The sequence below is a fragment of the Diceros bicornis genome, chromosome 21 (assembly GCF_020826845.1).
Source record: "Diceros bicornis minor isolate mBicDic1 chromosome 21, mDicBic1.mat.cur, whole genome shotgun sequence".
NCBI lineage: Eukaryota > Metazoa > Chordata > Mammalia > Perissodactyla > Rhinocerotidae > Diceros > Diceros bicornis.
In genome coordinates, this window is record NC_080760.1 from 21765240 (window position 1) to 21792859 (window position 27620).

The window sequence follows — 27620 nt, forward strand, 5'->3', positions numbered from 1 at the left end:
AAGGAAGTTTCTGTCTGTTCTTAGTTTGCAGAGTCAAGTCTTTCTTAGCATATTTTGACAAAATCATATGTTTCTTTCTCCTTAATCTGTTAATATGGTGAATTTATCTGTTAATATGCTTGAATTTAGGATATGGAACCAGCCTTGCATTCCTAGGGTAAACATTACCTGTTTGTGATGCATTATTCTTTAACATATTTCTGGATTTGGCTTGCTAATGTTGTGTTGAGAATTTTTGCAGCTTCTCATGAGGAATATTGGTCTATAATTTTCATTTCTTGTTATATTTTTGTATGGTTTTGGTATCAGAGTAATGCTGGTATTAGGAAATTAGTTAGGAAATGGTTCCTGCTCTTCTATTTTCTGGATGAGATTATGTAGAATTGGTATTATTTCTTCCTTAGATATTTGGTGGAATTCACCAATGAAGCCATCTAGAACTAGAGTTTTATTTTTGAAAGGTTTTCAAACTATGAATTAAATTTCTTTAATAGATATAGGACTTGTCAGGCTATTTTTTCTCGAGTGAGGTGTGCCAGTTTCTGTCTTTCAAGGTTTATTGCTCATGTAAGTTGTAGAATTTATGGGCATAGATTGTTTGCAGTATTCTTTTATAACCTTTTATATTTAATTTTGTTTAACTGTGGAGTCTGTAGTGGTGATGGTCCTCTATCATTTTTGCTGTACGTAATTTTTAGCTTCTCTCTTTTTTGTGATCATTTTGGCTAGAGGTTTATCAATTTTATTGATTTTTTTTTTTTAAGAACCAGCATTTGGTTTCACTGATTTCTTCTCTAATCTTTTTTATTTTCTTTCTTCTACGTTCCTTGGGTTTAACTTTATCTTCTTTTTCTTTTTTGGAAACTGATTTGAGACTTTTTTTCTTTTTAATATAAACATTATTTCTATGTGTAGGTCCAGGTTTCCATATGATACTTCCAAGGAATATCATACTCCTGCCTGAAGAACTTACTTTAAATTCCTTACAGTTAAGGTCTTCTGACAATGAATTCTTTCAACATTTCTTTGCTTGGAAAGTCTTTATTTTGCCTTCATTTTTTGGAAGCATAATTTCACAGCCTATGGGATTTTGGGTTGACAATTTTTTTCTGTCAATATGTTATATAGATGTCACTCCAAAGTCTTCTAGCTTGCATGGTTTCTGAAGAATAAATCTTTTGTGATTCTTACCATTGGTTCTCAAATAATGTGTCATTTCTTTGGCTGCTTTCAGTTTTCTCTTTGGATTTTAGAAGTTTGGCTATGATGTGTCTAGGTGTGTGTGTATATATGTATTCGGTATTTGTTCTACAAAGGACTCTCTGAGGTTCATGTGTCTGTGATTTGGTGCCTTTCATTAGTTTTGGAAAATTCATGGTCATTATCCCTTCAGATATTTCCTGTTCTGTTTTCTCTTTCTTCTTCTTCTGGGACTCCAATTTCACATGTTAGATCAGTTTAGGTCTTGGTTGCTCTGTTTTTGTTTTTGTTTCCCTTCTTCTCCTACTCTTTTTTTGTTTTGCTCTGTTTCAGTTTGGATAAGTTTTATTGATTTATTTTCAAGTTTAGTGACCTTTCCCTCAGTTCTTTCATGCCTACTCATGAGCCCATCAAAGAAATTCTTCATCTCTGATTGCATATTTTTTATTTCCAGCATTTCTGTTTGACTCTTACAGTTTCCATCTTTCTGTTTCAATATCCTATCTATTCATGCATGTTGTCTACCTTTTTCTATGTATCTTTTACCTTAATAGTTTTAATCATTTTAAAGTCTGTGTCTGATAATCCCATCATTCTTATCATCTCTGAATCTAATTGATTATGCACTGATTATTTTTTCTCTTGACAATGGATTATTTCTTGTTATTTTTCCCTGAGTCATGGTTTTGAATTGTATTTATGCCTTAAAGTGGGCATGCCTTTTCTGTCAGACCATTAGTGTTAGGGATTAAATCACCAATTGGGTCAGGAGTTCAGATAGGTTTGGATTTTGTTGTTACTATCATTATCTTTAGTGCACGACAGTCTTCAAATTCCTCTAACAGTGGGCTGTTGTTGCCCTGTGCTTAGGATGTATGCAGGAGTACCAGAAATTATTTTTTTTCAGTGTTTTGCTACCCCCTCAGCCATTCCCTTCCATTTGTGCCGCAGAGGGGGAGTCTCTGCCCATGTTCTTGCCCCTTCCCCAGTGGCAGACTATTGATGCTTATTTCTTCATGCTAGGCCTGTGGTAGGGGCAAGGGTGTTCTATTTTGTTTTCCCACCCTCCATCTTTGATAGGCCCTGTCCACCTGAGCCTTACAGATAAGCTTGCTCAGAGTTCTTAGCCCCTCCTTCCCATGAAAGCAAATCTGCCTTGTGTCTCTGAGTGGCTTGGGGAAGGAGTTTCTACCCCTTCTCTAGTGATAAAAAGCCTTTGATTTGTGGGTAGGATCTTGGCTGATGATGGTTTCCTGTCCCTCTTTCATAGGTATACAGGGTTTTTTCCTTCAACCTTTTCCCTAGCTGCAGTGGATCTTTGCCTTTGCCCTGGGGATGACAGAATTTAATTCTTCTCCCTGCGGCTTATAGCTTTGGCTTTTTTGAGATAGAGAGTCTGGGAAATTGTGCCTGTGCCCCAGCAGCCACTATTCACCTCTTTTACATCTGCACATGTGCACCTCAAAGGGTTATTTGTTCTTATGCCCTGCTCACAATCTTCTTCATGAGCAACCAGTGGAGGCCTGTGGAAAAATGCTTGCAAGTAAGGGTAAACTTCTCTTAAGTCTGGGCTCCTAGCTATTCCAAAGTGTCATGTTAGCCCACATCTGGCCTTTTACAATTTGTTAAAGTTTTAACAAATTTTCTTTTACCTGCCTGCATGGTGGCCACCTCTTTCCTGTGCCCTCCCTAAGGTGAACAATGTGTCCTGTTTCTCTTTGGTGGGGTTTATTGCTCTTTGGAGTTCAGATTATTTGTTTGCCTTATAACCTCAACTTTCTGATGGGCTCCAGAAAGTTATGCTTTTGTAAATTGTTTAGACTTTTTTCGTTTTTAGGATGGGAGTAACATTATTTACAGCTTTGTAAGTCCTAAGCTGAACTAATTATAGTTTTAAAATATTTTAGATTTTTCTTATAAAGGCAACGGAAGTGAAAAGTTTTATCACTTTTTATTTTTAACTAGAGTAAATAAAACTCTTTTCTAGGCATCTTTTTTCTTATCCTTTTATTTTATTTTTAAAGTAAAACTTGGCCTTCTATTTGTACAACCTTGTTTGGTAGGCTCCTAATATTTCACAATGTTTTTGCAGCCAGCTAATGCCCAGACTGTTGAACAGATTTAAGCAATTGGTAAGAGCACTCATCCAGTGTTTTTCCCTCTGTTTGGATCCTTAAGATCACTCCAGTTGAGATTCTGTCTCAGTGCTTTGAAGTTCATAGGTTTTGGCTTCGCTGTAAGCCAAATTAGCTCAGCCTATTCCTGAAGCTAAACTGTGGAAAAATAATATTGTAGATATTTTAGGGCATATAATTGAAAATATACTGCAAATGGTAGGTAGAAATTTTATAGTTATAACTCAAAGAAATATCTCTATAAACATACATTATATTAATTGGTTCTTAAATTAACATGTATATTAGAAGGCAGAATTAGTTGTAATACTTTTATGATGTGATATGCCATATTAGATTTTATTCTAAAATCAGAAAATTAAATTTTTATTCTTTATTCTGATCCTATGGATTTTTTGGATATGAAATCGTGTCTATAAATTGTGGTAATTATTATTTTTGAGACCATCAGGAAATCAAATTTTTCTTATCTGTTTTCTCTGCAGAAAACTTCATCAGCAGTTCGAAATGTATAAGGAACAGGTAAAGAAGATGGGAGACGAATCACAGCAGCAGCAAGAACAGAAGGGTGATGCCCCAACCTGTGGTATCTGCCACAAAACAAAGTTTGCTGATGGATGTGGCCATAATTGTTCATATTGCCAAACAAAGTTCTGTGCTCGTTGTGGAGGTCGAGTGTCATTACGCTCAAACAAGGTACAGAATGAAAATTACATATAATGATTCTTTGATAGTTAAACTTTACTGTGAATAAAATGAAGGAAACAACTGAAATTAATATTCAGGTTAATCAATGAGAAAAACCCTTCTCTAGTGTCTTCATTTTAGATAAAAGAAATTTAAAATTTTTTCCTCTGACTTAAAAAGATATTTATCTCATTGTTTATGTCCTTTAGCTTATGACTGTTTAGAATCAGAGGATCTTATACTTTCAAAGATGATGAAGAGAATTTAGAGATCAACTGGTCTAACTCCTTTATTTTACAGGTGTAAAAAACTCAGATCCAGAGACACTAAAGTTCATTCTTAAAGTCGCACAACTGATTAATGTTAGAATCGAGACACAGCTTTTCCTATTACTACACATAGTTGTACAAACTTTGTAGATCTGCTCTTCCTTTGGCCCCTGTTTCGTTACCTTTTGAAAGAGGCTTTTTCTAGCTTTGAGATTCTGTGTCATAGTTATAGCTTTAGAAGCTGCATTACCCTTTATTTTTGTTTTTAACATTAATTAAATTAACATTAGACTATGGAATTTAAAGAAGAAATGTTAAGGATGTGTTTCAATATTCACACCTTTACTAGATTCTGTCCACTTTAGGGAATATGTTAGTGCTACCCAAAGAATGCTCTGTTGAAATTAGCAAAAGCAGTATTTTAAAGTGTTTGTCTCGGTAAGTTCTTTAAAATTTGCATTTATCTCTTCACTAGTATTTTGTTACTAGTTCTTTACTTACTTTAAAGTAGGAAGCTGACGTCTTTATATATGTTACTTAGACATCCTTATGGTAATTTGTTCTTCTGTGTGATTTTATTTCTCCATTTTCTCATTATTCCCCTTTTTTTATTGTTTTTTTTTGCTTGGAACTAATAACTTTCCTTTATTTTTCCTAATCTTTCCCCCTGGCTTACGTGATTATTTTCCTTTTCCTTGACTAGTTGCATTGGCTAGAAACTCCAGTACAATTCTAAATAGAAAAGGTGAAAGCAGACATTCCTGTTTTGTTCTTGATCTTAAGGAGAAAGCATTCAGTCTTTCACTATTAAGTGTTATGTTAGCTGTCAGCTTTTCATAGATGCTATCTATTCCTAATTTGCTGGAAGTTTTTTTTTAACATCAGGAATAGATGTTGGATTTCGCCAAATACTCTTTATCCATCTTTTGATTTTGAGATTGATCGTTTTTTTTCTTTCTTTGTTAATATGGTGAACTACAATGATTGATTTTGAAATGTTAAACCAACTCTGTGTTCCAAATAAACCCCATTTGGTAACTATGGATTATCCCTTTTATATTTCAATGGGTTTGATTTGATAAAATTTTGTTTACAATTTTTGCTTCTATGTTTGTGACGGTTGGTATATGTAGTTTTGTTTTCTTGTAATACCTTTCTTTGGTTTTAGTATCAGAGTAATGCTGGCCTGATAGAATGAACTGGGAAGTATTTCCTCCCTTCCAATGTTTTAGAAGAGTTGCTGTAGAGTTGGTATTATTTATCCTTTAATGTTTTATAGATTTTACCAGTGAAGCCATCTGGGCATGCAGTTTTATTTTTTGGGAAGGTTTTTAGGTACAGTTTCAACTTCTTTAATAAATATAGGGTTATTCAGGTTATCTGTTTTTTCTTAAATGAGCTTTGGTAGTTTGTGTCTTTCAAGGAATTTGTCGAGTTCCTCATTAAGTTGTAGAATTTATTGGCATTAACTTGTTTATAGTATTCCATTATCATTCTTTTAATATCTGTAGAATCTGTAGTGATGCCACCTCTTTCATTCCTGATATTGGTAATTTGTGTCTTCTGTCTTTTTCCCTGCTCAGTCTGGCTGGATATTTATCCATTTTACTGATCTTCTCAAAGAACCAGTTTTTTGTTTCATTGATTTTCTCTATTGTTGATTTCGTCCTTAATCTTTATTATTTTTTTCTTCTACTTACTTTAAGTTTAATTTTCTCTTCTTTTTCTGGTTTCTTTAGGTGGAAGCTGAGGTCATTGCTTTGAGATGTTTCTTCTTTTCTAACATGAACATCACATTCTGTCAGTTCCCCCTAAGTATAGCTTCAGTGACATCCCCAAAATTCTGATATGTTGTCTTTTCAATTTCATTCAGTTAAAAATACTTTCTAATTTTCCTTTTCTTCTTTGACCCATGAATAATTTAGAAGTATGTTATTTATTTTGCATGTATTGGGGGATTTCCAGAGATCGTTCTGTTAATGATTTTTAATTTAACTCTGTTGTGGTCCTAGATATATTTTGTATGCTTTGAATCCTTTGAAATGTGTTGATACTTATTATACGGCCCAGAATATGGCTTATTTTGGTAAATGTTCTGTGTGTACTTGAAAAGGATGTATATTCAGCTGTTTTTTGACAGAGTCTTTGTAAATGTCCATTGGGTCAAGTTGGTTAATAGAATTGTTCAAGTCTACAGTATCCTTGTTGATTTTCTGCCCAACTGTTCTATCAGTTATGAAGAGAGGAGTGTTGAAATATACAACTGTACTCGAATTTGTCTATTTCTCCTTGCAATTCTATCAGTTTTTGTTTTATGTAGTTTTAGCTGTATTTTTAGCTGCATAAACATTTAAGATTATTATGTCCTATTAATTAATTGGCCCCTTTATAATTATTAAGTGACTTTCCTTATTCCTGGTAATATTCTTTGCGCTGAAATCCACTTTGTCTAATCTTAATATAGCGACTCCAATGTATTATTGGGTAGTATTAACATAGTTTATGTTTTCTTTCTTTTACTTTAAACTAATTTGTATCTTCGTATTTAAAGTACTTTTCTTATAGGCAACATATAATTGGGACTTGGTTTGTTATCTAGTCTGACAATCTCTGCCTTTTAATTGGAGTGTTTAGACAATTTACATTGACAATTATCAATGTCATTATTGATATGGTTAGGTTTGATTATATTGTTTTTTTTCCCTACTTGTACCATCTGATCTTTGTTTCTTTTTTAGTCTTCTTTTGGATTGATCAGTGTTTCTTTGTGACACAGTTTTATGTCCTTTGTTGGCTCATTAGCTTTGTTGACTGTTTTGTAGCTTTGTTGTTATTTTGTTAATTGCTTCAGGATTTGTAGTATGCATCTTTAAATTATCATAGTCAACCTTAACTGATATTATAATGTTTTGTGTATAGTATAGTATAAGAACCTTACACTAGTGTATTTTTATTTCTACCTTTCTGGACTTTATGTTATTGGTGTCATGTATTTTACTTTTACCTATTTTATAAACCCCACAATACAGTGTTATTCTTTTTTGTTTAAAAAGTTTATCTTTTAAGGAGTTTTAAATAATAAAAGAAATATTGTATATTTACTCTTGTCATTACCATTTCTGGTACCATTCATTTCTTTTTGTAGATCTATATTTTTATCTGGTGTCATATTTTATCTGCCTGAAGGATTTCCTTCAGTATTTTTCTTAGTGTGGGTCTGCTGGTGATGAATGCTTTCAACTTCTTTTGCTGAAAATTTTGCCTTTGTTTTTTTAAATGATACTTTTGTTGGGTGTAAAATTCTAGGTTGACAGTTATTTTCTTTCAGTATTTTAAGGATGTTGCTTCACTGCCTTCTCACTTTCACTATTTCCAAATAGAAGTGTAATACCATTCTCATCTTTGTTTCTCTGTATATAATGTGTCTTTTTTGTCTGACTGCTTTTAAGATATTCTTTTTGTCACTGGTTCTGTGCAATTTAATTATGATGTTTCTTGGCATATTTTTCTTCATGTTTCTTGTGTTTGGAGATTTTTTGAGCTTTTGGATCTGTATGTTTATAGTTTTCATAGGGTTTTTGAAAATTTTGGCTATTATTTCTCCAAATATTTTTAGTGACCCATCCTCTCTCTCTTCTTCTTCAGGGATTCCTGTTACCCATACATTAGTTGTCCTACAGCTCACTTATGTTCTTTTCATTAAACTGAATTTTATTTTTCTCCCTATTTTTCATTTTGTATACATTTTATTGCTATGCCTTCAAGTTTACTAATCTTTTCTTCTGCAATGTCAAATCTGCTGTTAATACCATTGAGTGTATTTTTTCATCTCAGACATTATAATTTTTGTGTCTAGGATTCCAATTTTGGACTTTTTCATATCTCCCGTGATCTACTTAACTTTTTGAACATGTAGAATACACACTCTGTAATAACTGTTTTGATGTCCTCCTGTGCTAATCCACCATTTCTGTTAGTTTTGGGTGGTTTTGATTGATTATTCTCATTATGGTATGTGTTTTCCTGACTCTTTACATGGCTGGTATCTTATGTTGGATGCCAAGCATTGTAAATTTTACTTTGTTGGGTGCTGGATATTTTTGCTTTCCTATAACTCTTCTTGAGCTTTATTCTGGGAATGCAGTTAAGTTACATGGAAACAATTTAATACTTTTGCATCTTGCTTTTATGATTTGTTAGGTGGTTCTGCAACAGTGTCCAGTTCAGCAGTAATTGTTCTCTTCTACTGAGGCAAGACTTTCTTGAGTACTTTAACCAATGCCCTGTGAATCATGAGTTTTTCCAGTCTTGCTGGTGGGAACATCCACTGTTCTCTCTAATCCTTTCAGAGTTTTTTCCCCTCTCCTGGGTATTTTCTCACATGTGTGCTCACTGATCATTACGAAGCTGAATGCTTGAAGGGACTCTCTGCAGATGTTTGGGGTTCTCTCTCTGTACTGCTTTCTCTTCTCTGATCTCTTGTCCTATGAAATCTAGCTGTGTTGGCCTCCTCAGACTCTCAGTTTGTTCTCTTCAACTCAGGATGTCTGCCAAGCTCCTCTGTATTGTTCTGTTGCCTGGAAAGCCTCTCAAAGCAGTAAGCTGGGACAGTTGTATAGCTTATCTAGTTTGTTTCCCATATTTCAGCTGTCACTGTCCTTTTTTGCCTGATGTCCACTGTCTTGAAAACCATCCTTTCATATATTTTGTCTATTTTATGTTTGTTTGTTTGTTTGTTTCAGGCAGGTGGAGAAATCTAGTCCTTGCTACCCCATTTAGGCCACAAACAGAAGTCTCTAATGACATCTGATTATAGTTTTCTTGAAAATATATTTTCTGGTTTCTAACATATGGTCCCTTTATGCTGAGCAAAGTTTTAGTCAATAAATTAAGTATAGTGAAAATTTGGAATACTCTTTGAAAAATCTGTTGTGTTGTAATCAACTATAAAGCTCTGTATGTTGTGGATTAGCCTGATGGGGATGGTTTGTGGAAGAAGGAAGGAACCACAGGGAGTACTTCTTCATTCTTCTTATATCTTTTCTTAGATCTGATGTAAGTGCTAGGGGAAGAAAACATAAGAAAAAATAATCTAAATTTTAGCTCAAGGAATATAGTCCTGGATTTCTTTTATTAGTATTTTTTTAATATTTTCATTCATAATTTACTTGGGAAAGCGTTCCTTTGTCTGATATATATATAAAGATTGTTTTCTAAATGAAAAGAGCATTGAGTTCAATTTCCCTTTTCAAAGTGAACAATCCTATATATTCTCAATTGCCTATGTAATAGAAACAGGCTTTTGCTCTCAGATGCTGAATACATTTTTTGATTTATCATAGACCCAAAAGATTAAGCTCAGTGAAATTTTTATGAAGTTAAATAATGAGAATACAAATATTTTATAGCTTCAAATTTAATTATAAAACTATTTTAAATTATTTTAGTAATCTCTTAAGAGAATAAGATAAAATAAGCTTTTGTTTTAATTTTGAGGCTCTTTCATGTGGAGCCATCCTTAACAATTAATTAACTCTTTTGAGGTACTTTTAGGATACAGAGAGAATAAATGAAGTGTAGGACATGTGGAATTACCAGTTGATTTTATGATATATTGGTTTCATTTATTTCCTTTTAAGATGATATCCTTTAATAAATTAAAGCTATATATTTAGTTAAATTTAAAACTAATGACTTTATAAGGGACAAATTATTTTGTAACCATAGAATGGTGACTCTAGTAGGAAAGACATTAAAGGTAATTTACAATAAGGATTATTTTAAGCTTCAGAGTGTGGCAACATTAATTTTTTGTTTCTTTTACTTTTTGGTGGGAAAAATAGATTACCATCTGCTTAACAGGTAATATAATTTGAAAAAATAAAGAATATATATTTTTCAGAATTGTGTTGTTTAATTTACAGACGTAACAGATGTGGATTTTTTCGCTATAAATTATCAGATTTGAAGCAGAATGAATTATAGCTTTAGAATGGTTATAAAAGAAAGTGATCCTTAAGTAAGTCCCTTAAAATATATTGATATGTATGAGTTCAGTATATCAGATGGTAAGAATGGAATAATATAGACATCCTACTGTATAACCAAGTCATTAAGTATCATTTATAGGAGTGGTTTTAATGGTTAGTATTTAAATTGTGCACTGAGAGATAAAATAATGATTAGAGTATTTCTGCAATCCTCTAGGCAGTTCTTTTTTTTTTTTTTTTAAATTTCAACTCACTGTGATTGCCAACAAATCTATAGCTAGTGTGCTAGTGCAATACAATTAGTTCCTATACACCCAAGGCAAGCATATTATATACGAATTTTCTTTTAGACTTCATAGAATTACTACATACCATTATATCAGGAAAAATTCGACAATGTCTAGCAAGAGGGTGGCATAAGTTGAGACAGTTAGGAGAACTAAGTTTTGTTTCTGTCTTGGTATTGTGTGACTTTTGTTTAACACGTCGCTTCATGTCTTAGTGCTTCTGTTTTAAAATCTGTAAAATGAAAGCATCAGTCTAAATAATTTATAAGGTCTCTTCTGAGTTTGATTTTATGATTAATTTAAAAATTTTATGATTTTTAAATTAACACTAGAGTATTCATTTAATTCTTGAAGTACTTGAAAGTATATTCATATAGCCAAATATTTCTACTGCTTAAATAATTTTTAAAAAGGAACTGAGAAGCTTCATTAATTCTATGTTGCTATATCTAGGATATTGTGTGTTAAGCTTTGGTTTTGATCTCATCCCACAGTTGTATAACATGGGAGTGTTGAGGGCATTACTATTTTAGAAAACTGTGTTCATAGGAATTTGAGGAATAAGTAAAGCAGGCAAGCTTATCAGAATTATGTAATTTATAGGACCACCATTAAGCAAATATTTGTATCAGGTGAATCCTCAATTTCAAATCTTTAGGCTGAATGACCTAGAATGTGTGAGAATATTATTAGAAAACATTTGTGGGATTTAAAAGGAAGAAAGAATTGTTTCCCCTCATTGATGTCAACCTCCCTAATGGTGCACGATAATGTAGTGACGGTGAGAAACAGTCTAACCTGCAGAGTCTTAGGACATTTTATACCTCATAGTACATATCAGCATTGTGGAAGGAGGCAAAATAACGTTTCAAATCAAGCATAAAGGAAAACATTTTCACCAAATTTACATGAGCTAACTCCCTCTCCATAGTGCATCTTTTATATAGTTTTCACCTGGTTCAGCCCCCACTTTCATCGCCTGTATAGCATAATTCACTGTGGGTAATGTTACCTACAGAGTAAGTAAGCTTACAAATACTATTGTAGCTACCAATTTGGGGTTGTTTTTCTTTAAGAATCTCTGGATGATTCTATAGGCTCTTTATACTCTGAAGTATATGGCAGTGGTCTTGAAAGTGAGGTAGTGTACCCCTGCTGTGGAAGGAAGGCTTTCTGGAGAGTAGATGGATGTGAATAACTTCAAGGACAAAGATTTCCATGTGTATTCCTTCATTTTTTCTTAAAATTAATCTACCTGAGAATACTTTTCTGTTTTGTGAATTTTTCTTTTCCAACTCACTTTTACAATTGCCCTTCTAGTCTTTGAAAGAAGAGCATGCTTCTCAACCCCACCTAATCTGACTCTAGTCTTTATATAATATATTGCCTGGGGATGTAAAAACCTCTGGGGCACCAGACAAAGTGACAATTCAGGAATGCATTGTCCTAAGGGAGAGTTCCATGAGGGCAAAGCTGTGAGAAGTTTTGTAAGAAATATAGAAGGGGGCCGCACCTTATTTCATTAAAGCAACAGACTTCTGGCAAGACTCTGGTGCCTCATCTCTCTTTCTTAGAATTAGAATTTAGACGTGAGATGATTTTCGTGGTGACTCATAATAACACATTTATATGAATTTAAAAATGAAGTTGGACTCTTTTTGATAGAAAGTCAGATTTGTCTGATGGTTTGACAATGTGGACTGCTTTGTCAAACAGGTTATATAGTAGACATTTTCCATATATTTAATGAGATAAATCTGCAGCTCCAAGATTTGATAAAAATATAATTAAAGCACACCTACAATACACAATATATCTGAAAATGTATCCTTTACAACTATTTAAACTTAAAATTTAAATGCTATCTTAAAAATGTGTGAGAGGTACCTGGTTCTAGAGATTTATTTTAGAGAAAAGAAAAAATATTTGTAGACTACTGATATATAGCAGATGCAAGGTATGCTTGGTTATTGGCATATGTGCATTTGAAAGTTGCCTTTGGTATCTACTTGCTCCTAACCTCTTGGTGGCAAGGATACTGCTCAGTACCTAATGTCCTCATCTATAGATAAAGAGAGCTCCTTGTCAGTGGATAAGATGACCACCAGATTAAATAGATTTTACCTAGCATATATGGGGAAGATTAATAATAGCATCAACAATGAATTCTAATTGTAATAGGAGACTATATAATAGTTTAATAAATAAGGGAACTCAGGATATCACCAAAACTGCAGCGTGGTAAAACAGACAGTAGCAGGGCAGCACAAAGGAAATGGGATGCAGGCCAGATGTGAGAGGAGGGTTAGACATAGTCATGAATTCCTTTGCCGTTTTTAAATGGAGTACCCAATTCCCTTTCAAGCATTCCTAATAAAAATATTTAACTTCAAACAGAAGCAAAAAAATAAATGAACTCTTACCTGAAGCAATTTTTTCTTAAGTTAAAAAATTATTCTCATCCCTAAAAAGAATAGAACGTTAAGAGGACACAAGGAAACTTTGGAAGTGACAGGTATGTCTGTTACCTTGATTGTGGTGATGGTTTCATGGATGTATGCATATGTTCAAACTCATAAAATTGTATACACAGATACATGCAGTTTTCTGTATTTCCAAATAAATAAATAAATGGCTCAATTAAAAAAAGACATAAGATTCTTCTTTTGAAGTCTTGTCTTTGTAACTCCCTTTTAATAAATATATTAGAATACCACTGAATTTCACTTAAGCCAGAACAGACTATGTATTTTTTATTTCTGAAACAACCCTAGATCTACTCCTCCTGTAATTTTCAACCTTTTGAATGGCACCACTATCTACTCTGTCACCTAAACCAGAAAGCCAGGAGTCACCTCAGGTTTCTGTCCTTCACCACTCTTTCCCCACAATTTTTTAATTTTCTCATTTCCTCTCTATGTAAATAAACTACTAATTGCTGTCCTATTTAGGCTCTCATCTTCCAGCACCTAGACTAACGTTAGTCTCCTAACTGGTCTCTGTGCTCCAGTCTCGATTCCTCAGACACATCCATCATATGCTGCTATAGTGATATTTATAAAATGCAAACCTGATTATTTTATCTTCTGCTTAAAAACTATTCAGTGACTCCTTATCTCCTGAGTGAAGTTTCTAATGGCATAAAGAGCCCTTTCCTGTGATTTATTCCCTGCATAACTCGAGACAGAAGCTTCACTCCATTCTGTATGCCCCAACCAAAGTATACTACTTGCACTTCTTTTAAATTATCACTGCCTATTATCTCTTATGCTTTTGCTTACCCTGCTACTTTAATTTGAAGTAGCTTCCCCCTAGACCCCATCCCTACCCACAACCCTTACCCACTTGATGAACACTTACTCTTTTTTCTGGATTTAAGCATCGTCTCCTCCATGATGCTTTCTTTGGGTACCCCATTTGCATTAACCACTCATTCCTTTGTGCCTCAATGGATTCTATAGACTTCAGTCTAGTACTCAACATTATTCCTTTATTTATTTATTTTTAATGATAATAACAGCATTTACTATTTTTTTTCCCTCCCCAAAGCCCCAGTGCATGGTTGTATATCCTAGAAGTAACTTGTTCTAGTTCTTCTATGTGAGCCACCGCCACAGCATGGCAACTGACAGATGGGTTGTGTCTGTCTGCAACTGGCCAGTGAACCCTGGGTCACTGGAGCAGTGAGAGTGCTGAACTTTAACCTCTAGGCCATCAGGGCTGGCTCTCAACATTTTATTATTATTAATTGAGAGTTGATTATAAGGAAAAAATGGTGAGTATAAAATTATTTTAGAAAATAAAATAAAATAAATTTTTAATAACTATTTAAAAGAAATTTTAGATGTATATATTTGTACTATTAAATTTTTAATAAATACTTTTGGACATACTCTATTACTAGAGTTTTCAAGTCTAGTAATTATGACCTAAAATAATTGATCAATTAAATTATAGAAAAGATGTATAAAGCCGACCGAGGACACTGGCATTATATAGAGGCAGCATTGTGTAGTGGCTCCAGCACAAGTTCTGAAGTGAGACTAAGTTTGATTTCCAGGTTTATCACTTACTAGCTATGTGACCTTGTACAAGATGCTTAATCTCTCTGCTTCAGTTTCTTCATCTGTAAAAGAAATAATAATAGTACCTATCTCACAAGGTTAATGTGAATATAAAATGAATTAATATTTGTGAAGCACTTAGACATACACCTGGCACACAGTGAGTGCTATAAAAGTGTTTTGCAATAACTTTTATGCTACTAGATTTCTTCTTATCTACTATATATGTCAGGTACCGTGAGAGATGCTTTCACATATGTTTTCTTAATCAGTTAGATAATCGTATTTGTAGATTGGGTTGGGTATTCCTTATTGCATACAAAAACTGAGTCTGCCATAATGAATACGTATGTAAAATATATAAAGCAATTTTAATCTTTAATCTTTGAATTGAATCATTTAGTCATTTTTTTAAACACCAAGTGTAAAGCTGAAGTAAATATCCGAATGATTCAGGTGAAAATTCACTTTTAAAGAACATTTTAAATCCAAATTATCCATATGATTAAAATAAAAATATTTCTCTATAGCAGGTTATTTTTTATATTTCATATGAGCTTTTAATCAGTCTTTGTCTTAAAGTCCTTGATAGTATTTTATGTTTATATATTACCTTTGATTTTCAAGCAACTCAATTCCAGTTTGATTATTAGTGAGATTATTATCACTTTTGACAAATACAGTGAAACTTCTGACTTAATTTTATTACTAAAATCTGTTTAGAAGACATAGCCAATCCTTTTAAGTTTCTTTTCTTTGGAAGACTTGCCAGTTCAAAGGGAAGAACCATTTTGATTAGAGGTCATCATCCTCATTCTTCGCTTTTCCTTTAATGATTTACTTGGGAGAGTTTATTCACTCCTATAGCTTCAAATACTGTATATATGCTGATGACTTACAGATTTGATTTCACTAGCCAATTTATTCTTTGGAGCTCCAGATTCACCTATACAGCTGCTTACTGAAAATCTCTAGATGTATTATTAGGCACCTCAAATTCACCTTGTCTATACCCCGATTCATTCTTTTTCCCTGAATTTGCTTCTGATGTGTTTTTTTCTTTCAAAAAATTGTACTCTTATCCTCCCAGTTGCCCAAGCCAGACTCTGGAAGTCCTCCTCTACTCTTCCTCTTCCTCAGTCAAGTCTTAAGGAGCCTTAACTCCTCTTGTTTGGTTCTCTCAATATGTCCTAAATCAATCTACTTCTCTCCATTCCTCTTGCTACTACGGTAGTTCATACCACTCTCACATTTGTTTCTTACTCAAAATGTTGCGACAACTTCCTAATTGTTCTCCCTTTTTCCAGACTTATCCCCTGCCAATCAGTCTGCACATTGTAACATGGTAAACGCTCAATAAATAGTAGCTAATAAGACTATACCTTATTTATAAATCATATGATAGATCTTGTGTTTTTTATTCGTATTGAAAGATAATAAAGATATGATGGCAGTAATATTTCATATATATATTATAGCTAAGTTTTTCATGTATATGTTATAGCTAAAATTGAACTTGTTTTATCTGTTAAGAGGGATTAACTATTAGCAAATTCATTAGTTATGACTTCATTTTGTTTCTTTCTTTTTTTAAAATTTCCTCAATGTGAGTTATCTTGTGAAAGTATTAGCTTCTAAGTTTTTGCTAGATATTAATGTCATTAACCGTGGAGACTTTAGTTCAAGCTTATCAGTTATAATCCAGTCATTTCCAACTATTTGTATTTCAAATATGCCAGTCTTGTTTGTGCTTTTCGCATATTTCATTTTCTTTGCATAAAATCTTCTCCCTCACTGGTCTGGCTGACATTCTCTTCATTATTCTTTGAAGACCTGCTTACATCTCAGAAAATTAAGTCCTGTTATCTCCGTAATCATTTGTGTTTCCATAGTCCTTGTTATGCTCTTAGTTTCATAACATCTCTGTGTTCTGCAGTGATTTGTTTATATTTTCTCTCACTACATTTAGTGAGTTCCTTGATGGCAGGAGCTGTCTTACTCATTTTTTACGTCTCAGAAATGTGGTCTAGTGCCTGATACCCATGTAATGAGTGCTCCATAAATGATTTTTGTTGGACTAAATGATTGGCAATAGATGTCCTTGACTGTGTACAATAGCTTTTATATGATCTTTAGTTTTAACATTTGTAACAAATGAAACAGTCAAGAACACAGTAATGCAAAGGGTGCAGTCCTATCCCTTCTATGCAATATCCTATGTGTTAATAGATATAGAACTATGTGCCAGGCACTGTATTGAGAGCTTTTCATGTTATTTTATTTAATTCTCAGAAAGCCTTATAAAGTAAATAATTCCGTTTTTCAGATAAGGAAGTAAAGACTTAGAGAGCTTAAGAAAATTGCACAAGATATACAGCTAAAAGTCTTATTTAAAAAAGGTGTAATTTTAAGATAAGTCTGTCTAATTGCAAAATCCTCCCTCTTAGTTACAAGTATTATGTATTGCCACCCATATTTTAGAGAAACAGTGATACCTCAAAACACATGATTTAAATTTTTAATTTCTTATAGTATATCAGATCATTATTACATTATCATTTTTACTATTATTATCAATAGTTTATATTTAAGTAAAGAGAAATGCAACAATTTTTAATTTTAGCATATCTAAGTATGTTCTCTTGACCAAATCATGTGTCTTATTTTTCGACATTTATAGTATTGGGAAACTATGACCCAAAATTACCAGTTGTTATCAATAATATTTTATCTTTAATGGCTTTTTCTAATTAAATTTTTTCTTTTTAGCTATAAAGTTCAGAAGACTTCTAAATTAATAGGACAGAAATAACTTTTAGAAGCAATATGCATAATTCATATTAAATTACATTTTGTCTACTTTTGATAGTATATGATGAAATTAAGATAAACAGTGATGCTGTGTTTTATTGTCTTTGTACATAAAAGCTTTTTTCATTAACATTTTTCACTTTCTCACTTTGAGTTAATTGAATGTTTAATTAGGATTTTATGGTAGAAAGAGAGTTCTCCTTTTTCTGATGTTTGGGTATTTAATGGCTTTTATAGAAATTATTCTGTTCATATATTTTAATATATTCTTGCACATAGCATGCTCTTGCTTGAAATGTATGAAAAAAATTTTTCTCTTAAAAGGTTTATATTTCAGTCAAAATGTAATTTAGACTTTTTCAGAATTTTTATTCCACTAATAAACTCTTAAAAACTCTTATTTGTTTTAAGAATGGAATTAATTATTTCTTTTTGTTTTGTCTTTTCTGTCTTTTCTAACTTGCTTTCGTGGATATTCACACCAGGAGGACAAAGTGGTTAGAGTCTTTTTTCTGTCTAATATTTTTTTTCTTATTGTTATTGCTAATTTTAATTTTATAGTTGTATTTAATTTATATTCCTCTAAGTGTTTTGTTACAGTTGTAGTGCATGATAATTGCTAAACATTAAGATATATTTTAAGCATGCTATCTGATTTTACTGAAAAACACTTACATTTTATTATATTATAGATGAAAATTTGATTATTCGATTCTTAAAGAGGCTTGCCTCTTTAGAATTTTTTTTTTTTAAAGGGGATCTTATAGAGTTTCTTAGTGTGATAAGATTCCTTTAATCTTATTTTATTTCCCTAAATTCATCATTGTAATGGTCAGAGTTTTTAAAAGAAACTTAACTCTTTAAAAGAGTTAGTATAAAGATTCTATCTTTGTAATAACGAGTCACAATAACATTGAACGTGGATTTTCCGAAGTATATATTTACAATTGCTTTAAGTATTTAATATATTTTTGTTTTTCTTAATAATACGTTTTATAGATTGGTAAGATGTCTATCTTATATTCTCATGTTGAATATTACGTATATTTATAATTTAAAAATACTCAGTTATATAGAATTTGACTATAGGCTAGGTTTTAATAATCTGCTAATGTCTGCCGTTAGAAGTGATTTGGGTTTGAATCCGCTCTGGAGACTGATGACATCCTGCAAACATAGATAAAATCCTTCTATTCTGATTCTTTCTGATGAGTCAGACTAAAACTTGAGGTCTTTTCAAGTTTTCCAAATTAAATTGGCATAAAACCCAAAGAGAACATCCTTTAGCTGAGATCTTCTAAAGAGTGCCTTCTTTTTTGCCAGTTGGAACCTATGTATTCTCTTCAGTTACTAGGTTGGGGATAATGTAGGTGTTGGCAAATATTGATGTTGGTTTAGAATAAAATCTCTGAGCAGAAGAAAAGATACTGTGATTACCTTCTTCTTTTTCTTCTTTTTTTTTTTTTACGTATAGGAATTCTACTAAACGGTCAAGGCAGTTTTGAAGATGTTCAGGTCAATTACTGTAGACATGTCCCAGACTGTGCATCATCCTCAATTCAGGGCAGGTTCCCTAGAAAACCTACCAGCTTTCTACCAGCCAACTTTATTAGCTAAGTAATGTAATTCAGGCAATTCAAGTAGTGTAATTCAGGCAATTCAAAGCCTTTAGAATCTCTAGTGCTACTTTTGTATCCACAATTAACACAGGATACGTAATGATTTGATTATTGTTTATAGTTTTCATAATGAATTCTGACACATATCCTGGAGATGAGACACTTAGTGATAACTCAACTATAGAAATGACTTTCATGTATTGACAAGATTTCATAATGTGACAGTCTATATTTTAAACCATGGCTTGACTGACAGATAAAAGTATGCTAATTTTATATGTATTTGGAACATTACAAATAAAATTCAACAGGCCTTTTTATGACACTCTTTATGAAGCACTGTTCAATGGAACTTTCACCAATGATGAAAATGTTTTATATCTTCACCATCCAGTACAGTAGGCTCTAGTCACATGTAGCTATTGAACATTTAAAATGTGGCTAGTGTGACTGAAGAATTGAATTTTTAATTCTAATTAAATTTAAATAGCCATGTGTGGCTGGTGGCTAAAGAAACCCCAAGCCTGGATAGCAAACATTCTGACTATTCAACCTCTAAGGCAATACCCTACGCTCATAGTAGCAGTATGATGTGTATAATAGCAGTGGAGATAAAAGCTGTACAGAACGCAAGAAGGGTACACCTGCTAATGCCAATCTCATATATAGCCAAGGAGGATAATGAACAAGGGACATCCTCCCGAAGGGCAGAACCAGGGAATATGAATGACAACAGTCAAGGGAGAACATCCTAGATGGCTTAATCAGGGGCTGCCAGATAGGATAACCAAGGAAATTAAGGTATTGTTCATGTAGGGATTGTTGTGTGCTATGGACAGTTGGCCACTGTGTATTTCTCATTCTTCCTGTTTTTGAATGAGAGTTTTTGTTGCAGTTACCCTGTTCTTTCTCTATCATTGTGTCTTAGGTGTACTAGGAACAGATAACTTGTCTTTCAGTGTATAGGTCAGTGGTTCACAATGATCCACACGCAGCAATGGTGGAAGGAGTTGCTCTACCTCGGAGAACCTAGATTCAGAGCTAGATTTTATAACTAGATGGGACTTTGGGATTATCTCCCTCAGGGAGGGAGTGAATGTGTTACATGTAAAATATATATATGGAATGTTGAGTAGTTGAAAGGGCAGACTGTTCTAGACCCTTTTCAATGGCTATCCTAACAATGGTTTCCAACTTCCTTCTCTCTTGCAATTCCCAATAGAGGGACTTGAAAAATATAAAATTGTTTAGCTTTCCTTGCAACCGAGAATGGCTCTGTGACACAGTTCTAGCAAATGAGTTGTAAAAAAATTTATGAGAGCTTCTAGGAAGTCATGATAAAAAACAAAGACGTAACTGGCACTGCCTTTTAATGCAAAAGTGATGTCTTGAGCTTCACCAGCCATTTGTGAGGATGAGGGAAGAGCCAAGAATATTTGAGTCATTAGTCATGACATTGTTGAGCCACTGATTCAAAACCATCAGAAACCTTTCTCCAGTGTGAGAAAAATACCCAGCCCCAATTTGTTTCTGCCACTAGTAGTCAGATTTTCTGTCGCTTATAGCCAAAAGCATTCCTAAAGGAAATATTAGTGGAGATGCAGTGTGCAGGAGGGAAACCATACAAACATCTAGAGCTGTTCTGAGTATTTCTATATTCAGAAATATAGAAGTGGAATAAAGAAGTGCATGTTTGGATCATTGCCCAGATACTCATCCGTCTGCTTTTGTCTCTATACATGTTTGAAGAATTAGGATCGCTTAACACATCTGCTCATATATTACCTAAAAATTACCTGAGGTTGCAGACAGTAAATTAATATGAATATGTTGGTCTTAGAGATTGAATATTTCCTTAAATATGAATATATTCTATTTCATGTAGAATCAAAGCAAAGGGGATTGAGTTATTTTTTATGTAATTTGGATGTTTCTCAGACTTTTTAGGATGTGTGGAACAAATAAGTAAGCTAAACTTTCATGGTAAATTATTTCCTGTAGATTAGAACATATATTTTACTGTTCATCTTTTGGTAAGTACTGACCTGCTCATATCTAGTGAGAACATAGTGAAATTATAGTTTTGGGAACAAAATGATGCTCATTTCACTTTCTAGAGACAATATTATCTATTTATACAAAGACCACTTTAATGAGGATCTTAAATTATTCCTCTCTCTTTTTACAACAGTTATTAGTTCTCTTAGGATGACAGTATCTCTTGAGACAATAATAAATAAAAATTTTACTTGTTATTGACAGGTTATTAACTTTTATTGTGAAAAAATAATGTTACGAATGGTTTGTTATCGAAATGAAAGGTGTGGAAGGATGATATATGACCTATAGTATTTCTCACATTTCAGAAGCATAAAGGTTAAGGTTATCTGTTGAGTTGCAGCTGCAGCTATGATGTTCAGAGCAAGATGCTCTTTGTTTTCACTGCAATCTGATGCTTTTTCTGATTTAAGCGCATTATTCAGGCTTCTGTACCCTATGTGTTTATCTAGTTACCCACTGTTCTCATACGGAGTTGCAATTTAGCATAGACTTAAAAGCATTTTCAAATTAAAGTATGTTTGATTGTTCCATTTCATCTGGGTATTAGGTGTGTGGAGCTGCATTCCGGTAAATACTCTCTTAACAGTGGTAGATTAATGTATTTGCTTTTGCATTTCTATTTAATAATACGGTAACATGTATATGACCTTAGTAAAATTGTTCTAGAAACTGAATATAACAGCTCTGTCAGGGCCAACTCTTATAATAAAATCACAAGTTTAAATACTACTACTACTATTCTGCCTCTTTTATTATGAGGCTGACAAAGGCCAGAATTCTTACATTGTTTAGTAGGAAAACAATACACACATCCAGAGTTTCTTGTCAGCAGTATAGAAGTATTTTGCATATATTATTTAGACAACATACCATTCAAAAAGAATACAGAAGGAAATACATCTAGAAGGCAGGAAGAGTTTTGAGTAAATCAAAAGACAGAGAGGGACTGCTGAATATTTGTTTGAATATATTATACCTTCTAAGTTTGGTGAAAATTTATCATTTTAAAAATCAATCACCTGGTTATTTGCATATTTTGAGTAAACGCACAAGTGAACTTTGAAAATCTGATTTGTCTCTTATAAAAATGGATTAAAAACTCACACTGTGAAAATTCTGTGAAATAAAATATCTGTAAAATGAAATATCCTACAAGGAAATTATAAAAAATATACGACAAGTGAAAATAATGATAAAGATAATATGTTGAAGTTTTATAGAAGTTTGTGTTACTAATAAGAACTGATTTAAAATGACTATCAGTTTGGCTACGATAGAGTTCAGAGGAAGTTGGAGAGACTACAAAGTACGATGCAGCATAGCTAACTTCTTGAGAGCAGGGACAGGTCACACATTTTGATTATATATTGCTACTTTTCCATCTTTTGGATAACTTGCTTTGATCAAGTTATTCCAGTTGTATATACTATTCCATCCAATCTATAATTGAAAATGAGATCTATTTATTTATCCTCTATGGGATTCCCATAACTACAGTAGTCCCCCGTTATCTGCGGGGATGTACCAAGACCCCTAGTGGATGCCTGAAACTGTGGATAGGTACTGAACCCTGTATATACTATGTTGTTTCCTATACATACATGCCTACAATAAAGTTTAATTTATAAATTAGGCACAGTAAGAGATTAACAACAATAACTAATAATAAAATAGAACAATTATAACAATATACTGTAATAAAAGTTATCGTAGATCTTAGCAACCTTAGCATATGATTTTTTTCTTTCCTTATTGAGTCAAGAACTTTTACCTTTTCACTAGAAGCACTTTACGGCTTCTCTTTGGTGTATTCAAATTGCCAGCATCACTACTCTTGCACTTTGTGGCCATTATTGAGTAAAATAAGGGTTACTTGAACACAAGCACTGGGATACTGCAATAGTCATCAGATAACCAAGATGGCTACTAAGTGACTAGTGGGAAGGTAGCATATACAGTGTGGTTGCCTGGACAAAGGGGTGATTCATGTCCTGGGCAGGATGGAGTGGGACACTGGGAGATTTCATCACACTACTCAGAATGGCATGCAATTTGGGGGCCGGCCCAGTAGCGTAGTGGTTAAGTTCGCCTGCTTGGCTTTGGTGCCTTGGGTTCGCGGGTTTGGATCCCGGGTGTGGACCTACACACTGCTCATCAAGCCATGCTGTGGTGGCGTCCCACATACAAAATAGAGGAAGATTGGCACAGATAGTTAGCTCAGGGACAATCTTCCTCAACGAAAAAAAATAAATAAAAAATAAAAATGGCACACAATTTAAAACTTATGAATTGTTTATATCTGGAGTTTTTCATTTAATATTTTCGGACCATGATTAACCATGGGTAAATGAAACCGTGGAAGGCAAAACCATGGATAAGGAGGGACTATTGTACTAAACGTCACAGGTGAGAGTTTATGAGCTCCTGAAACAGGAGAAAGTGTCAGTGGTTGTATGGGTCATAGATTTGAGAGTTGAGAGTTAAAACTGAGAAGTTTGGTGGTTGAATAAAGAGCTGGGATGACGACTAGATTTTTGCATTGAGTGAGGATATTTATGCTGAAGCCAGCATATGGAAGATAGAGGGCATATTTGAGGCAGGGAGGGAAGGCAGTGATTTTAATTGTGGCGATAGTGAGTTGAAAGAGTTTTTAGGAAGCCAAGAAAGAGATGTTTATTAATAATGACACCTAACATTTATTAAACAATCATTATATGTAAAGAGCACTGTCATAAACTTTTTAACATGTATTATTTCATTTCATTCTCATGACAACTTCCATCTAACAGTCAGCTGTGGGAGAAGGCCTAATAGGGGCTGAGGTGGGATGCAACATGAAATGGTTAGGAACACAAACTCGGCTCTCAGAATGCCTGAGTTTGAAGTCAGGCTCTATCACTTTGCTAACTATAGTATTTGGGCCAATTACACTATCACTTTAAGCCTCACTTTCCTTTTCTCTAAAAAGGAGATGATAAATAAGTATACAACTCGTGGGATTGTTGTGTTTGATTATTGATTCCTTCCTCACAACTCTGGGGACGCTCTTTCCTAAGTGCTGAAAAGGAAAGTATAACCCACCATCATGTTCCAAAAATGAACAAGAGAATTTATTATATTTTAACAGAAAAGATAAAATAGAACAATATATGGTATTGGCTTGGTGATTGTCCTATGATGCTCTTAGTCGTTGGGTCCAGTGGTGATCTAACAGTTCCTGGATTTATTCTTCCCCTGTTGGCTCTGCTTGATCTCTCCAAGGCCTTGGTTTAATTTGTCTGACCAGGACAGAGCCAGGAGAGAACTTGTTATGGTCCAGTTCTTTTTTGTATGGAGCTGTTTGTGAGTCCTCATCCCTGGCAGAATAAGTTCATTTCTTATTTTCATGATCCCTCTCTCCATTTTCTTCTTCTCTTATAGCAGTCTCTGCTCTCAATGCCCCTCCATCCAAATGGCACTTTCAGTTCCCTTAACTTCTTGCTCTGGTCCCATCCTATCCTCCAATTCCTATGTCTCTCTAGAATATAGTTCTTCATCACTGCCATGTTGGAGTATATACAAAATATTTATACTTATTTTAAGGACGATTATTATGTATTTGGGTGGGTAATATAGGGACGTGGTACAAAATTCAAAAGATACAAAAGTATATATAGTGAAAACCAAGTTTCTTCTCCATCCCTGGCCTTCAGTCCCCCATTTTCCCAGTTCCTCAGTTCTTTTCCCCACAGGCAACCAGTTATCATTTTCTTTTATATATTCTGAGAGATATTATATAGATGTACAGTTTTTACACAAATGTTTTGCACTTTAATTTTATTTCTTACTTGTATGTCTTGGGAATTTTTCTATATTGATATAGAATTGTCACATTTATCTCAATGAATTCATTATTACCTTGTATGGATATGCCACAATTTATTTAACCAGATTATACCTAGTCTTTTGCTGTTATAAACATATGTTTGTCATATGTTACATTGCATATCTGCAAGTAAACCTGTAGGATAAATTCCTTGAGGTGGAATTGCACAACTTCAAATTTTGATCAGTGTGCCAAATTGCTCTCTCTAACGGTTGTAATAATTTATATTTCCACTAACAGCATGTGAGAATGCTTGTTTCCACATCCTTGAAAACACAATGTATCCAACTTTTTTATCTTTACCAATTTCATTATAATTTTAATTTGCAATTATCTTAACTATGACTGACGTTGAACATCTTTTCATGTTTAGAATCCATTTGTGTATCCTTTTATTTGTACTGTCTGTTCATGCTTTCAAAGAGGAACAAAGCTTTGCATTGTGTTCAGGTTCTGAAATCATCAAAAGTACTTTTATTAATATGTTCTCATTGAAGCAAGATGCTTTATCAAGCACTAGAAGTTTCACTATATTTTTAAACGGTGAGTTGGAGAACAAAGGGGCTAGAATAAGGCAGAAAAGGAAAGAAAAATCTCCATAGTTGCACTCCCTTTTCAAAACTTTTATGATAATTTTGCATGTTTATTTTTCCACATGACCATTTAGAAACAGTTTGTTTAGCAAGTTCACTGCAAAGTAATTTGTCTTAAATGATAAGTAAAATTTATGAACCATCACTGTTAGCCTTTTGCTATTATAAACATATTTTTTCATAAAAACATGTTCTTATGAAAATCATTTCATAAAAACTATGTTTTATGATGTCATGTGTTTATTTTCAAAATCTTGTTTTAAATGTTTCTAAAAACTTAAAGTATATACAAATGTAGAGATGGGATTTATATTTTTAAAGATAAAGACGGGTTCTGTAGTACATCTGAAAGCTGTTTTCTTCTTTGATACTAAGTGTCAGGAAACATAGGGAGGATGAAACCCATGATGGAAGTAGAGTAGAGGAAAATCCAATTTGAAGTGACGTATTTGATTTTAGTCTAATGAGTTCAAATAAGGGATCTTTGTAACTGATGAGGCATTTACTAAAAGTTCAAGTGACTGCTTCATAGATTCCCTTTAATCAAAATTCTATTCCTTTAGTAATGAGAGACTTTAGTTCTGATTTCATGTTTTTCCTTATCATGTAGGGGCTTGCATTTTTCTTACTCTGTATTATTCTGTGCTCATTTGTATTAGTGTTTTAGTGTATTAGTGTATTAGAGTCCTTTATGTGTTAAAGAATATAATTCTTTATGACATATGCTGCAAATATCCCACGTATTCATTTTTCTTTTTCTTTTATTTATTTATTTATAGGTAAGAATGTTTAATTGCCCTTTAGTCAAATTTATCAGTCTTTTTTAGCATCTGGATTTTATATCACACATAATAAAACGTTTACTCAAAGATTACAAAAACAAATTCTTCCATATTCTATCATGACTTTTTTGGGGGGGTATTCAATTTTTTAGAATATTTAGGACTTTGACTTATTCAGAATATATTTTGGTGTAGGTTATAAGGTACAGATCCAACTTTATTTCATATTGTTACCATTTGTCATAATGCTATTTATTGAATAATTCTTTTTTTTTTTTTTTTTTTTGTGGTGAGAAAGATCAGCCCTGAGCTAACATCCATGCCAATCCTCCTGTTTTTTGCTGAGGAAGACCAGCTCTGAGCTAACATCTATTGCCAATCCTCCTCCTTTTTTTTTCCCCCCAAAGCCCCAGTAGACAGTTGTATGTGATAGTTGCACATCCTTCTGGTTGCTGTATGTGGGACGCGGCCTCAGCATGGCTGGAGAAGCGGTGCGTCAGTGCGCGCCCGGGATCCAAACCCGCGGCGCATGCACTTAACCGCTAAGCCAGGGGGCCGGCCCTCAATAATTCATTCACTAATGTGCACAGCCACTTTTTTTGCATATGTAATTCCCATACTTGTTGTGGTCCATTTCTGATCTCTTTAATCTGCACATTGATTTTTCTATTCTTGAGCTGGTACCAACTACTACATAGTTTAATGACTGTATCTTTTTAATATGTGTTACTAGTACCTTGTAGTGCTGCTCAGTGGCATATTAGGGAGTGGTGGTGGGAGTGGGCTACCCTGGCTATGGGCAAAATGGGGAGGGGGGATGTATTGTCTGTAGAGAATATTAAAAAAAAATAATAAAACTAACTAAAAATTGACCTGCTTATTATTATCTCTAAATGCAGGCAGTCTAAACCATTTGATGATAAAATACTCCTCCCCGTTGGGGCAGATTACATCAAATCCCTGCACTCCTCCATTGTTACATCACTGGAGCTAGTTTCCTCACATTGCTCTTCTTTTCTTTTCAAAAATTTCCTGGCTATTCTCTTTTATTTCCTTAAAAAAAAATTGAAGTGTAACTTACAATAAAATGCACAAGATTTACGTATAGTTTGATGAGTTTTGAAAAATATGTATTCCCTTGTAACCATCACTCTCATCAAGATATGTATTATTCCCATCATCCTAGGAAGTTTACTCATGCCCTTTTCCTGTCAGTTCCTCACCCGCCTCTCCCAAGAGGCAATCACTCTTCTTTCA

The 27620-nt window shown here is 33.5% G+C and overlaps 1 protein-coding gene across 6 annotated transcripts in view; it reads left to right on the forward strand.

The window, feature by feature from the left end:
* The window catches only part of RIMS2 (regulating synaptic membrane exocytosis 2), a 618814-nt gene that overhangs the window by 143885 nt on the left and 447309 nt on the right, over positions 1 to 27620 (forward strand). For all 6 annotated transcript variants that reach the window (XM_058564761.1, XM_058564763.1, XM_058564762.1 and 3 more), the window contains one exon: positions 3821 to 4031. In XM_058564761.1, coding sequence (XP_058420744.1) covers positions 3821 to 4031 — 211 coding nt within the window. The remainder of the gene's footprint in view (positions 1 to 3820; positions 4032 to 27620) is intronic.